At 41.0% G+C, this 16,139-nt stretch overlaps 1 protein-coding gene across 1 annotated transcript in view; it reads left to right on the forward strand.

Moving 5' to 3' along the window:
* Nucleotides 1-16,139, forward strand: part of Dnah7 (dynein axonemal heavy chain 7) — a gene marked incomplete at its 5' end in the record, with an annotated part of 256,610 nt that overhangs the window by 197,129 nt on the left and 43,342 nt on the right. Inside the window, one exon of the mRNA XM_055616804.1 lies at nt 1,431-1,523. Coding sequence (XP_055472779.1) covers nt 1,431-1,523 — 93 coding nt within the window. The remainder of the gene's footprint in view (nt 1-1,430; nt 1,524-16,139) is intronic.

Genomic DNA, 16,139 nt, shown 5'->3' on the forward strand with positions numbered 1-16,139 from the left:
GGAAAGGAAAGGAAAGGAAAGGAAAGGAAAGGAAAGGAAAGGAAAGGCCATGACTGCGCCTAGGTATGGTGGAGGAGAAAGCTTATTATAGACGTGAGGGAGAGCATAGCCAGAGGAGAGGTATCTGGAGAGTCGAGAGCAGTCATAACCCTGAGCCATATGAGGAGAAGGGGAGGGGAAGGGAGACAGGAGAGAGAAAGACCAGGAGGAATAGCTAGGAGGCCAAAGGTACAAAAAGGGGCAGGTAACCAAAATGTCTGGATTGTGTAGGAAAGAGCCCTTGTTTGGAAGGTAGCTGAGCTCCTGGGCTAGAGAGAGTTGAGGGTGGGGTATGCTAGCCTTACCCTGTAACAGGTAGGGATTGAAGGGTGCTGGGAGAAACTAAGGTCAGACCTGCTTTGATTTGTAAAGTAGGAACTTCAGCCATTTGTCAGGGCTTGAAACTTAACAAAAAGCTTTCAACTACTGATCCTCCGTTAAAATTCACATCTTGGTGGCTGTTATCCCAGCCTTCTAACACAATGGTCCTGTTTCTGATTTTCCCCAAACTCCTTGCCATATAAAAAGATAAACTTTGAGCTGCAAGGCCTTTTAAAATGTTTTGCTGAATTTCCATAGCAAGTTTTTTTTTTTCCATCTTCAGTTTAGATTTGAGCAATCATTATGGGAGATAAATTAAAATTTTATCAAACAACTGTTTCCATTTTCTAAATGCAGAATATAAGCTCATGAATACTTTTATCATTGGAGGAAAGGGGAAAACTGGTGTTTCAAAACAATTTTGATGAAACCCTGACTGTCTAATTAGCTCTGAAAGTTCACATGAACTGTAATGCAGTTTGTTTCCCTTTTGAGAGAAGTAGTAATGCCTGCCTTTTTCAGCTTTGCTCTGGTACAAAGGTTAAAAATTTCTTCCCTTTCCAGTTACTACTTTTTACTCCTTTGTTTCTGCTCTTTCGATGTTTACTGTTCTTGAGGATAATGGGTAGCTGGTTAGATCCAGGTGTCTATAGACAGAGCAGAGAGAGGCTGACAGCTGAGCTGACCAATATTGTACCTGGCTGCCTGTGATGTGATGGTGAGACTGAATTCATTCATTTGGGGTGGGTCTGCTTTGTATTTCTCCTTGTTGCTAACGAAAATATTTATTAGGAAAAAAAAAAACATCTTTTCTGTGAGTATTTCTTTTTAGTTTAAAATTGCAATTGCATTCACCATGTTGAGCCATGAGAGAAACCACATAGCTTGTTCTGAAATTTCAAATGTATACATGTTGGCATTAATTTTCCCACAGCTTAAATAAAAGAAAATTTATACAGATGTTCTTCTGATTTCAGGAATTATATGTCTTTTCTAAGGCTATGCTTATTTATGAATAATATTACTTTTAGAAATAATCTTTAACCTTGACTTAGGCTCTCTAATTTTAGGAGCCGCACCATGAGCTGTTCCCAGAAGAATGGGAGAATAAAGTAGATGACTTTCAGAGGATGCTTATTATTCGTTGCTTGAGGCCAGACAAGGTAAGTGTGGGCTTTCCGAGCAGCTCCCATCAGCTGTTCTCCACACAGCCCAGTCGACGTTGCATTTCTTCAGAGACTCAGGGTGGATGGAGGAGTCTGCGGGAGTAATCCAGCTCCCTCCGAACGAATTCCCCAAACTGAATCTGTGTTTACTGAAGCATCTGGGTTAATAAATAGCTAACAGAGTGTGTGTGTGGTTTTTTTTTTTTTGTGTGTGGTTGGTTTCCCTCAGAAACCGCCTTGCCATTATTGCACCAGTGGCCGTATCTTGCCTGTTGGTCCTATTGCAACATGGCAGCTGCACTGCTGGGTAAGGCTATTGGTGGTCTCGTCAGCCTTCAAAGCACCTTGCAGAACTGTGAGAGCCAGCTAGCAGGAGTAGTTTCCTGGTTAGTGTAAGAGTGCCTTAGGCAACTGAAGTTTGTGGTATCTATGGACAACCAATGGTAAATTGGCTGTCATAAAACCTGTACTGTTTTGGTGGCTCTGGGGCCTCACTAACCAGTAACTTGTAAGGAGGTAACCTGTGCCTGTCACTGAGATTTTTAATAACCCGTATCTTCAGGAAGGCCCATTGGTCACCCATGCAGATGTACTTCTATTCAAACTCCTCCCCCCCACCTCACCCCCTGCTTTTTTCCCTTTTAAGTGTGTGTGGGGGAGAAAGCTGTTGTTGTTTTGCTTTGTTTTAAACGGTGTCTCTCTGTAGCCCTGGCTGACCTGGAACTCTGTAGACCAAGCAGGCCTTTAACTAAGAGATCTGCCTGCCTCTGCCTCTGCCTCTGCCTTTCTGCCTTTCTGCCTTTCTGCCTTTCTGCCTTTCTGCCCCTCTGCCCCTCTGCACCTCTGCCCCTCTGCCCCTCCTGCCCCTCTGCCTCTCTGCCCCTCTGCCCCTCTGTCCCTCCTCTGCCCCTCCTCTGCCCCTCTGCCTCTCTGCCCCTCTGCCCCTCTGTCCCTCTGTCCCTCCTCTGTCCCTCCTCTGCCCCTCTGCCCCTCTGCCCCTCTGCCTCAACCTGCCTTGAAAGTGCTGGGATTAAAGACTTGTGACCACACCAACCAGCCTGCATTGTGTTTTTAATTGGCTTATAAACTAGAGGTGGTTTTATAAGCCACCTTCATATATATCCTTAGTTTTGATTATTTCTCCTCTCTTTTTTAAATTTTTATTTTATTTTATTAATTATAGTTTATTCTCTTTGTATTCCAGCTGTAACTCCCTCCTCCATCCCCTCCCAATCTCACCCACCCTCTCTCTTCTTCTCCTATGCCCCTCCTCAAGTCCAATGATAGGGAGGTCCTCCTCCCGTTCCATCTGACCCTAGTCTATCAGGTCTCATCAGCACTGGCTTCTTTGTCTTCCTCTGTGGCCTGGTAAGGCTGCTCCCCCCTCAGGGGGAGGTGATCAAAGAGCAGGCCAATCAGTTTATGTCAGAGACAGCCCCTGTTCCCATTACTAGGGAACCCTCTTGGATACTGAACTGCCATGGGCTACTATTGTGTAGGGATTCTAAGTTATCTCCATGCATGGTCCTTATTTGGAGTATCAGTCACAGGAAACCCTTGGGCCCAGATTTCTTGGTTCTGTTGCTCTCCTTGTGGAGCTCCTGTACCCTCCGGATCTTACTATCTCTCCCTTCTTTCATAAGATTCCCTGCACTCTGCCCAAAGGTTGGCTATGAGTCTCAACATCTGCTTTGATACCCTGCTGGTAGAGTCTTTCAGAGACCCTCTGTGATAGGCTCCTGTCCTGTTCCCTGTTTTCTCCTTCTTCCGAAGTCCATCTCCTTTGCCTTTCTGAATGAAGATTGAGCATCTTACCCAGGGTCCTCCTTCTTGATTAGCTTCCTTAGATGTACAGATTTTAGTATGATTATCCTATATTATATGTCTAATATCCACTTATACGTGAGTATATACAATATGTGTCTTTCTGCTTCTGGGATACCTCACTCAGGATGATCTTTTCTAGACCCCACAATTTGCCTGCAAATTTCATGATGACTTTGTTTTTAATTGCTGAATAGTATTCCATTGTGTAAATGTACCACAATTTCTGTATTTATTTCTCAACTGAGGGGCATCTGGGTTGTTTCCAGCTTCTGGCTACTACAAATAAAGCTGCTACAAAAATGGTTGAGCAAATGTCCTTGTTGTATAGTTGAGCATCTTTTGGATATATGCCCAGAAGGTAGCACTATTCCTAATTGTCTGAGAAAGTGCCAGATGGATTTCCAAAGTGTTTGTACAAGTTTACATTCCCACCAGCAATGGAGGAGGGTTCCCCTTTCTCCACAACCTCTCCAGCATGTGTTGTCACTTGAGTGTTTGATCTTAGCCATTCTCATGGGTGTAAGGTGAAATCTCAGGGTTGTTTTGATTTGCATTTCCCTGATGACTAAGGATGTTGAGCATTTCTTTAAGTATTTCTCGGCCATTTGATATTCCTCTATTGAGATTCTCTGTTTAGCTCTATACCCCATTTTTAAATTGGATTGCTTGATTTGTTGCTGCTTAACTTATTGAGTTCTTCATATATTCTGGATATTAGCCCTCTATCACATATAGGGTTGGTGAAGATCTTTACCAATCTGTAGGCAGTCGTTTTGTTCTGACAACAGTGTCCTTTGCTTTACAGAAGCTTTTCAGTTTCATGAGGTCCCATTTATTGATTGTTGATCTTAGAGCCTGTGCTGTTGGTGTTCTATTCTTGAAGTTGTCTCCTGTGCCAATGAGTTCAAGGCCCTTCCCCACTTTTTCTTCTAACAAGTTTAGTGTGTCTGGTTTTATATTGAGGTCTTTGATCCATTTGGACTTTAGTTTTGTGCAGGGTGATAAGTATGGATCTATTTGCGTCTTTCTACATGTAGACATCCAGTTTGACCAGCACCATTTGTTGAAGATGCTATCTTTTTTCCATTGATGGTTTTGGCATCTTTGTCAAAAATCAGGTGTCCATAAATGTGTGGATTTATTTCTGGATCTTCTATTCAATTCCATTGATCCACCAGTCGGTTTCTATGCCAGTACAATGCAGTTTTTACTAATGTTGCTCTGTAGTACAGTTTGAGATCAGGGATGGAGATACCTCCAGAAGATCTTTTATTGTAGAGGATTGTTTTAGCAAATCTGTGTTATTTGTTATTCCATATGAAGTTGAGAATTTTTCTGTCAAGGTCTGTAAAGAATTATGTTGGTAATTTGATGGGAATTGCATTGAATCTGTAGATTGCTTTTGGTAGGATGGACATTTTTACTATGTTAATCCTGCCAAGCCATGAGCATGGGAGATCTTTCCATCTTCTGATATCTTCTTCTAATTCTTTCTTTAGAGACTAAAAGTTTTTTTCATACAGGTCTTTGACTTGCTTGGTTAGAGTCACACCAAGGTACTTTATGTACTTTGTGGCTATTGTGAAAGGTGTTGTTTCTTTCTCAGCCCTTTTCCCTTTTGTATACAGAAGGGCTACTGATTTTTTTTTTTAGTTGACTTTGTATCCAGCCACTTTGCTGAAGGTGTTTATCAGCTGTAGGAGTTCCCTGGTAGAATTTTGGGGGTCACTTATGTATACTATCATATCATCTGCAAATAGTGATACTTTAACTTCTTCCTTTCCAATTTGTATCCCCCTGATCGCCTTCAGTTGTCTTATTGCCCTAGCAAGGACTTCAAGAACTATGTTGAAGAGATATGGAGAGAGTGGCCAAGCCAGCCTTGCCTTGTCCCTGATTTCAGTTTAAGTTTCTCTCTGTTTAGTTTGATGTTGGCTATAGCCTTGCTGCATATTGCCTTTACTATGGTTAGGTATGTGCCTTGTATTCCTGATCCCTCCAGGACTTTAAACATAAATGAATGTTGGATTTTGTCAAATGGTTTTTCAGCATCTAAGGAGATTATCATGTTGTTTTTTTCTTTCAGTGTGTTTATATGGTGGATCACATTGATGGATTTCCATATACTGAACCACCCCTGCATACCTGGGATGAAGCCTACTTGGTCATAGTGGATGATATCTTTGATGTGTTCTTGTATTTGGTTTGCAAGTTTTTGTTGAGTATTTTTGCATCAATATTCATAAGGGAGATTGGCCTGAAATTCGCTTTCTTTGTTGGTTTTTGTGAGATTTAGGTATCAAGGTGACTGAGGCTTCATAGAATGAGTTTGGTAATGTTCCTTCTGTTTCTATTTTGTGGAATTGTTTGAAGAGTATTGGTGTTAGCTCTTCTTTGAAGGTCTGTTAGAATTCTGTGCTGAAACCATCTGTCCCTGGGCTTTTTTTGGATGGGAGATTTTGATGACCACTTCTATTTCTTTGGGGGATATAGGACTATTTAATTGATTTACCGGTTTTTGATTCAGCTTTGGAAAGTGGAATCAATCAGGAAAATTGTCCATTTTATTTAGATTTTCAAATTTTGTGGCATATAGGCTTTTGAAGTAAGACCTAATGATTGTTTGGATTTCCTCAATGTCTGTAGTTATGATCCCCTTTTCATTTCTGATTTTGTTTATTTGGATGGTGTCTCTCTGCCTTTTAGTTAGCTTGGCTAAGGGTTTCTCTATCTTGTTGATTTTCTCAAAGAACCAATCTTGGTTTCATTGATTCTTTGAATTGTTTTATTTGTTTCTAATTTATTGATTTCAGCCCTGAGTTTGATTATTTCCAGCTGTCTACTCCTCTTTGGTGTGTCTGCTTCTTTTTTTTTTTTTCTTTCTAGGACTTTTAGGTGAGCCAGTAAGTTCCTTGAATGAGATGTTTCGAATTTCTTCTGGAAGGCACTTAGTGCTATGAACTTTCCTCTTAGCACTGCTTTCATTGTGTCCCATACGTTTGGGTATGTTGGGCCTTTATTTTCATTGAATTCTAGGAAGACTTTAACTTTTTCTTCATTTCTTCACTGACCCAGCTGTCACTGAGTAGCCAGTTGTTCAGTTTCCATGTGTGTGTAGGCTTTTTGCTATTTCTGTTGTTGTTGAGGTCCAGCTTTAGTCCATGGTGGTCAGACAGATACAAGGGATTATTTCAGTCTTCTTGTATCTGTTGAGGCTTGCTTTGTGACCAACTATATGGTTTATTTTGGAGAAGGTTCCATGAGGTGCTGAGAAGAAGATAAATTCTTTTGTGTTTGGGTGAAAGGTTCTGTAGATGTCTCTTAGGTCTATTTGGTTCATGACCTCTATTAGAGATAATGTTTCTTTGTTTAATTTCTGTTTTGTTGGCCTGTCCTTTATTGAGAGTGGGGTGTTGAAGTCTCCCACTATTAATGTATGGGGATCTTTGTGTGTTTTCAGTTTTATTAATGTTTCTTTTACAATTGTGGGTCATTGATGTTCAGAATTGTGATGTCTTCTTGGTTGAATTTCTCTTTGATGAGTAGGAAGTGATCTTCCCCATCTCTTTTGATTAATTTTGGTTGAAAAATCTGTTTTATTAGATATTAGAATGGCTACTCCTACTTGCTTCTTGGGTCCATTTGCTTGGAAAACTGTCTTCCAGATCTTTACTCTCAGGTAATGTCTATCTTTGTGACTTAGGTGTGTTTCTTTTATGCCACAGATTGTTGGATCTTGTTTATATACCCAGTCTGTTAATCTGTGTCTTTTTATTTTTCATTATTTTTTAACTTTTATTAATTACACTTTATTCACTTTGTATCCTCCCATAAACCCCTTCCTCTTCCCCTCCTGATCCCACCTTCCCTTCCCCTTCTTCACACATGCCCCTCCCCAAGTCCACTGATAAGGGAGGTTCTCCTCTCCTTCCTTCTGATCCTAGTCTTTCAGATCTCATCAGGAGTGGCTGCATTGTCATCTTCTGTGGCCTGGAAAGGCTGCTCCCCCATCAGGGGGAGGTGATCAAAGAGCAGGCCAATCAGTTCATGTCAGAGGCAGTCCCTCTTCCCATTACTATGGAACCCACTTGGACACTGAACTGCCATGGGCTACATCTGTACAGGGGTTCTAGGTTATCTCCAGGCATGGTACTTGGTTGGAGTATGAGTCTCTGGAAAGACCCCTGTGTTCAAATTTTCTGGTTCTGTTGCTCTCCTTGTGGAGTTCCTGTCCTCTCCATATCTTACTATTTCCCACTTCTTTCATAAGATTCCATGCACTCTGCCCAACAGTTGGCCATAAGACTCAGCATCTGCTTTGATAGTCTGCAGGGCAGAGCCTTTCAGAGGCCCTCTATGGCAGGTTCCTAACTTGTTTCCTGTTTTCTTCTTCTTCTGATGTCCTTCCTCTTTGCCTTTCGGGATGGGGATTGAGCATTTCAGTCAGGGTCCTCTCTCTTGATTAGTTTGTAGTATCTTTATTTGTAATAGCTAGAAGCTGGAAATAGCCCAGATGCACCTCAACTGAAGAATGGATGCAGAAATTGTGGTACATCTGCAACAATTTTCATTACATAGCAATGAAAAATAAGGAAATCATGAAATTTGCAGGTAAATGGTGGGAACTAGAAAGGATTATCCTCTTGTATTCTTATAGGCCTTTCCTTTAAGTTGGGGATGTTTTCTTCTATGATTTTGTTGAAAATATTTTCTGGGCCTTGGAGGAATGAATCTTTTTTTTCCTCTATTGCTATTATTCTTAGGTTTTGTCTTTTCATGTTTCTTGGATTTCTTGGATGGTCTGTCAGGAATTTTTTAGATTTAACATTTTCTTTAACGGATACATAAATTTCTTCCATTGTATCTTCCCCACCTGAGAGTCTTTCTTCCATCTCTTTTAGCCTATTGGTTATTTTTACCTCTGTAGTTACTGTTTTCTTTCCTAAGTTCTTCCTTTCCATGATATCCTCCGTTTGTGTTTTCTTGAATTTTTCCAATTTTATTTTCAGATCTTGAGCCATTTTGTTGATTTCCTTCACCTTTCTAACTATATTTTCCTGTTTTTCCTTTAATTCCTTCAGCTGCTTGTTTGAACATTCCTCTCTTTCTTTTATTTCTTTCAGTGATTTAATTATTTCCTCTCTAAAGGCCACAAACTGTTTGGCTGCATCTTCCTATATTTCTTTACAGATGGCCATAATCTGTTTGTCTTTAGCTTTCTCCATTTCTTTACATATGGCCATAATCTGTTTGAATTTATCTTCCTCTTATTATTTACATATTTTATTTGTTTCCTCTATTATCCTCTTTATAAGCATAGATGTAAGGTCATCTTCTTGAATTTCATTTATGCTGGGGTGTCCAGAGCTGCTTGCCCCTGGATAACTGGGTTCTGGAGTTGCCATATTGCTCTGTCTTTTATTGGTTGAGCTTTTACTCTGGCCTCTACCCACTGGGCTATCTTAAGTGTTGGGTGTTAGTTTCTGGTGTTTCTTGGAATCCTAGGGTGGGGATTCTCCCTTGGTAGGAAGATGATTTTTCCTGAAGGAGGCCTCCTCACCTTTTTGTGTATGGTCACTGAATGACTGGTGTTTCTCAGAAACTGCCACAGCTCACCTCAGGCGTATAGACCTGAGTGGCAACTGTGGTCTTTGTTAGTCATGGGCTCTCCTCCCACCCAGATAAGTCCTGGAGACAGCTGCCCAGCTGTTGGGTTTCTTGCTCTGAATTTAGTGGGCTGCTGCTGTCGTTCTTACACTGTTTTCTAGGCACAACTCTCTTGAAGAACTTGGGAGCTCCGCAGTTTGGTCAGTTTGTTAGGGATAACTGGTTGCCCCTTGGAGCAGTATGTGGGGGCTGATAGCAGGGATCCCAGCTTCTGTAGGTCTGGAGGTTGGAGCTCTATGCCCCAGTACCCAAGCGGTAGTCAATGGCAGGTGAGCACAGCTCTCATGCGTGCAGCAGGAGGCTAGAGACTGCAGCCTGTAGGGATCCAGAAACTTTTCTGGAGCTGGTGTCCTGAGGTTGGACCAAACGTTACCCCCATCACCACTGTGGGGGTTCCTCCCAATAGGGAGACCCAGTCTGTGGTGTTTGGGGGTCCACAGTCCAGTCTGGGGTGGCGTGTAGAGCATGCAGGTATAGGTGAGTGGTGGCTGCAAGCTTGTGACTGAGTGCCTGCAGGAACCCAGGAACTTTTCCTGAGAACTTTGGGGGGGGGGTGTCGGCTGAGTGCTCTAAGCTTAGATCTGCTGTTTCCCTCACTATGGGGCTTTTTTCCGGACAGGGAAACTAAGTCTCTGGTGCCCTGGGGCCCACAGTTCTGTCTGTGACGGAGAATCAGGCACACAGCAGGTCTCTGGGCTGGTGGCTGGGCACCTCCGGTCCCCAGAACCTTTTCCAGGGAATGACTGGGTGACCTGAGGTCAGTCTCATTTGCTTCCTTCACTATGGAGTTTTCTAGGGATTGGAAATCCCACTTTCTGGTATTTTGGTGCCTACAGTTCAGCCTGGGAAGGTGATCAGGACACACAGGTGTGTGGCTCTGGGCTGGCAACCGAGTGCCTGCCGGGACCCAGGAACTCTTCCAGGTTTTAGCTGGGTGACCTGAGAATGGACCTGATTGATTTCCACACCGAGTGGTTTCCTCTCACTTGAGAAACACAATCGCTGGTGATTTAGAGCCCAGAGTTCAGTCTCTTGGTCACTGTGCCAACACTGTTGTCCTGCTCCTCAGACACAGTAGGCACCTGGTGCCGCCATCTTGGATCTCTCTCTAGAGTATATTTTTAGTGTTATTTTTTTTAATGATTATTCTTTATGGCTTTTGGTTCCTCTGCTTTACAGACTTCTCTCTTTTATGCTGTAACCTCATTTTTATTTTCTTTTATTACGATGGTGAAACTAGTCAACAGCATTAACTTCAACTTGTATAGCAAAACATCTGATGTGTTGTCTCTAAATGTGGGTCTATATTTATACACATACACAACACATAAACACACACACACATACACACACACAGCATTTAGACCATATGTGGAACATTTTAAGGCTTCAGTCATTGTTGGCACAAAAGACAATATTAGTAATGTTATTTTAACCTTCTGTAAATGATAAATATAAATCCAGGGAAGCAGTAAATGTGCCATTTCAATACTTATTAGTGACCTCATTTGTATTACAGTCTATAGAAAGTGAATTTGTCTGAGTTTGTTGACATGTATTCTCAGGTGCCAATGTAACACGGGCAGGAAGTCATTGGGAGCTGTCATAACTGCCATTGTTACAAACAGAAGTTTCACGTAATTACTTCAAAACTCACAGTACAGACAATTTGAATTTTTTCAAAGAAAATGTTTATATTCTAACTTTTCCCCCACATAAAAGAGGAATTTAAATGGTAAAAGTATTATATAAACGTATGTTTTATGCATATCAGTGATAATCGGGGGCAGAGGCATTTCTTCCTCAGAGCCACAGTCACTCAGCTAACATACCTTCAGCTCTCAGGATCTAGCCAGGGCTCAATCTTAGGTATAGAGGTCAGTCACATGTTTTAGTGTTTCAGTTATGATATGGTCCAGTCTGTATCAGATTTATCCTTATACAAAACAATTGTAGACTAGATCTTTAAATTTTTTTTAATAGAGGAAGTAGCCTACAAATTGTCAATGGCCTATGAAAGTCACAATTCTACCCTGTTCTCTGGGGCTGACATAAATGAACACTTGTTTGGTGTTTGAGAACCTGATCAAATGTACCCTTTGATAATGTTTAAAAGAATAGTTTTTCATAGAAACTCTTTACTGGAAAGCTTCAGATGTTCACTTCCCGCTTCGGGATGGAGAAAATGAAATGCTTGTAATCTTCATGGGCCTTTATCTTTGCATTAAAAGTGGTAAATGAGCCGTTTCCTAATTGTGACAACTTCATCTGCGTATATCCTTCTGCAATTTTATGATTTTCAAACTTGACACTTTAATCTGAAAATAGATTAAACTATCAAATAGCTCAAATATTACCTTCCATATTCATTATCTTTTTGAAGGCTGGAGTTACATAGGCTTGAAGGTGGTTTTTGTTGGAGGGATTTTTTTTTTCTTTTGGCTGAGATGTTATTCTGTTTGTTTTTAAATCCTGGGTAGGCTTCTGTTTCTTACTGATCTGCCTCATGACTTAACTTTCTGTCTTACAATGTTTTCCAATCTATTCACAATTTTCCTCCAGGATTTTCTTTTTTTTTTTTTCTTTTTTTTTTTTCTGTTGTTGTGTTGTTGTTTTTTTTTTTCAGGAGATATAGAAAAATTACAAAATGATACTTAGCAATATTTCAGTTTTTCTTCTTCAGTTGCATTTAAAGTGAAGTTAGTGGGTACAGATTTCCTTGGCTAATTGAATGTATTGTTTATTTGCCACTTCGAGGTCTTTCAAGACACTTCCTGGCCATTAAAACTATAGACTTCTGTGCTGCTGTGTAAGTGCCTCAAGGTTTGGTTGTTGCCCACACCTAGAGATTGCCTAGGTCACAGATAACTCTGCAGAGTCAAGAAATAAGCTCATTTGTGTGGAGCCAGTGCAGCGCGGAAGTCATTGACAACTGCAGCTTTTTCCCATCTATCCTAAGTGAAGCCATCAACTGGTTGCCGTTGTCTGTACCACCACGCCCATGTGTTTAATGTAAAGATGGTTATTAGAATATCATTGTATCAGCCAGAAACTTCCTGCTCTTTACATTTCCTGTTTCTGGGTACTCCAAGTTTTAGTGGTGGATTGATTATTTTGGAAACTATATATTGTATGTTTGTATATTGAAACTATATATTGTATATTTGTATATATTGTATATTTGTATATACAATATATTGTGTATATATATTGTATATTTGGCTACTCTGCCTTTTAAAGGGGTGTGAATTTCTAGAATAGAATGGTATAAGTCTATCAAGGAGAGGAACAGTACTATAAGGGACTCATATTTGAGATAATAGAATATACATTTCATTTCTTCACTAACTCTAGGCTTAAAACAATATATATACCTGCCAGGAAAATATCAAAATATTTGGGGGGGGTGGGATGTGGATCCCCTTTTCATTTTATCCACTTGAAACCCTGCCCTAATACTGAACGGTTAGAACAAAGGTTCTCAACCTATGGATGTGACCCCTTTGTGGGGATGTCAAATGACTCTCACAGGGGCCTCATATCAGATATTCTGGTATACAGATATTCTGTATATATATATACCAGAATATCTGATATATTAACATTGCGATTCATGGCAGTAGCAAAGCTACAGTTATTAAGGAGCAACAAAATAATTTCATGGTATGGGTCGCCACACTATGAGGAACCATATTAAAGGGTCACAGCACTAGGAAGGTTGAGAAGCACTGCGTCAGAAGCTTCAGGTGCCAGGCTTTCCAGTGCTGTCGTTTAGAAAAATTGGAAAGATTCTTGCTAAGTCACCAGCAGGAAAATGAGATGGGCTCATACTTTCCCTTCAAATTTAATAGTTATAGTATCTTATTGACAGAAGAAAACATGTCAAGTGGAAAAGTACTGAGGTGTGCAGTGTTTGGAGTCCATTTATAAAATGAAGAGCTTCTGGCCACAGTTCTGTCATTCCGAAGTGTAAACACAAAGCAAATCCATCAGCCTTCAATAAGAAGCTTGTCAGATGCAAGCTAATAAGCGTCTTTGACCTCAGATAAATCCTGTAGGAATTGTGCTGAATGGAAAAGCATGCATAGAAAAAGCACGTGTTTTTTCCCTGCCTTTGGGAGGACGGCTGCCTACATGAATCTGTAATCGTTGCTTCTGACAGATTTCATTTTATAAACCTAACGCCAGAATGTTCGGATTGCAGACACAGATGGGTCCCTCACCCTGTGAGTCCCCATCACCGGCACAACCTGCCTTTAGCTTGGGAGTTCTAGTCTCCTCTTGGGAAGCAGGCAACTTTTTTTCAGTTACAATTTGAAAAGTGCAGCTATGGGATTTATCTCCTCTGACCTTCAAGAGAGACAGGCACGTTCCTAACTGGGCCCTCCAGTGTCAACACACGGACATCGCCCCACTGTCAGCCATGTGGCTAACATGTCACTGGGTCCTGCTTTCAAAACCTGGGCCGCTCCTTCAACAGACTAGCTCTTAGGAAACTTCAGGCCTCTGTCCTTGTCATTTTGTTTGCAAAACTACAATTTTGTGGCGAGGTTAAAACTCACTTTGGAATGAAAGATGCTGTTGAATAAGTGTTACATTCTGTTTTTGTTTTAATCTAATGAGGGAAAAAAATTTCCTTTGTGAAAAGAATGGTAAAGAGAAAGTCAAAGATACAGCCTAGGATAGAAAATTAGGGTATTTTTTTTTATATTTCTGCAGTGAGTTTGACATTTGTGATAATTCGAAATAGCTGAGATACGAAGTAATTATCTAGAAATCAACTGTGTGTATGCATATGAAAGTATGTACATGTGTTTATGAGTATGTTTGTGTGTGTATGTAAATTTATTTTTTTGATGTTTTGTTGTTGCTTAGAATTTCTGGAATTAGAATCTAATGCTCATAAAAGTTTAGTCTTGAGACTTCCTATTTGTTCACTAATAGAAATTGAAGATGAATGAACAGTATTGCCATCTTATTGGATAGGCCCTTTTCATTATACTTTGGTTATTCGGTGTTGAGACAGTCTACATGGGCCAGGCTGACCTCAAGATACTCTTCCCCCAGCCTCTGGAATGCTGGGACAGGTGTGTGCCCCACACCTGCTTTTATTCCAGCATTTATAGGTGTGCGTTTACTCATCTGTGCCTTTGTCATAGACCCCCTGAGTCTAAGAAAGTATTGAAAAACAGATTTAAAAGTCTAATTTGGACCATCAGGATGACTCAGTAGGTAAAGGCGCCTGCCTTAAGCCTAGTGACCTGAGTTGGGTCCCCAGAACCCACATGCTAGAAGGAGAAAACGCCTGCAAGCTGACCTCTGACCTCCATATGCTCATGCACACTACCCTTCCCCAACACACTAAATAAATAAATAAATAAATAAATAAATAAATACAAAGTCTAACTTGAACCTGGATATTTCTTCATTGGTTCTCAGCATTCTTGGCCATACTCGTGTAAGGAACACACATGTGCTGACTTTAAAATGTGTTGTGACAGGCTGATGACTTTTACTCACAAATCTTGTTCAAACAGATATTGCAGAGAGCACACAACTAGTGTTTGGAGGCACTTGTAAGTCTTTCCAGAGGATAATATCTACGGTGGATACTGGCACTTGTAACATTCAGTTGAGGAATGTTCCAAGCATGTGGGATTGCTACCCTGGGCTCAGGGGCTGTAGTACTGTTAGGGTTCAAGAGTCACTTAGAAAGACCCCAGACTCAAGTAGTATGCAAAAGCAAGGAGCATTTATTCTGCAGAAAATTTCCAGCATGCAGGGGCCGCCATTCCATAGAATGGGGACCACAAAGTGGGCACACAGGCTCAATTTAAAGGCAATTAGGGGATTTCCAGAAAGAGTGAGGTAACCTTTCATTTGTTAGTAGTGACTCAGGAGGGTTAGGGTATTTAGGATTGGCTAAACATTGAGGAACTTTCCAGAGTTGCTAAGGGCTTTTCCTCAGGGCTGAATCATAATACTTAGCCCAAGCCCATGTGTTAGCCTTTAAGCTAATTGGCTGCCTTTGAGCTGCAGTTTTTCCAGAAACTGTTCTTCTATGTTCTGAAAAACAGAAACTCGAGCCAAGTTAGGCAAAGTTGAAAATGAAGCCTGTCATGGAGTCAGATTAGCCAAACAGAGTGGGGCCTTCTGGGGGTCTCTCAGGGGCTTTGGAGTTGTTAGACCTCTCAGTACATGCAGCACCATCCTTGTATAATGGCAGCCATTCTGCTGGCATGACTGCAGGGCCTTCCCAAACCCTTCCCATTACTCCTTCCTCAGAGGTAGCTGCTTGCTGGGCTCACCTCCTGCCTTTTATGGTAATTAAGCTCCTGCAGAGATGCTCACAGAGATCCATGTGGCAGGACTGATCAGTTTGTGAGAGCAAGATTAAGAAACAGAGAACAGGTATTTGTGACTTCAAAAGTTGAGCAGACATACCTGTTCCAGGGTTAAAAGTGCATTTGGCAGTTACTTCTTGAGACATAAGCTGAAGTCAGGTAATTAAATAAATTATATGTATGATGTTAGTCATATGACCCTCTATAGCTGTAACGTACTATCAAAGGAAATGTGAGTGTCAAAAACTGCAAGTACATGTGAAATAAAAATACTGTTCTTTAAAGAAGGCTTTGAAGGAGTCTATTGGCATTTCAGTACTGCAGCATGTTATTCTTAATTCTGCTTGGTAGTCCTATAGTCAAAGGAGAAAATTGAATATTTAGCAGAGCAAAGAAGGCAAAAAAAAAAAAAAAAAAAAGCGAAACAGCTCTCAGGGGATCTGGTGCTGTAGTAGCAGAATGTGGTGCAGTTCTCAAGCGCAGTTTCAAGAGCATACATGCTGTTCTTAGACAGTCAAAGAGCAGACATTGTCCTTTGTCCCTATGCCCATGCCTGACACTGACTACAGGACTGAACTCCTTCATTGGTAAGGCATACATCTGAAGAATACTGTTAATTTAACCCAGCATAAACCTTTATGTTACTTACCTGGAAAAAGATTCGCTAGCTTTGCTCTTGCCTATTAAAGATGTTTCGAATGAGTGTCACGACAAATCTCAGAGCAAGACAGAGGAAGAACTGTCTAGAGTTAGAACTCCAGCGCCTGCTGAACTG

The sequence above is a fragment of the Psammomys obesus genome, unplaced genomic scaffold (genome assembly GCF_907164565.1).
Source record: "Psammomys obesus unplaced genomic scaffold, mPsaObe1.curated_primary_1811, whole genome shotgun sequence".
NCBI lineage: Eukaryota > Metazoa > Chordata > Mammalia > Rodentia > Muridae > Psammomys > Psammomys obesus.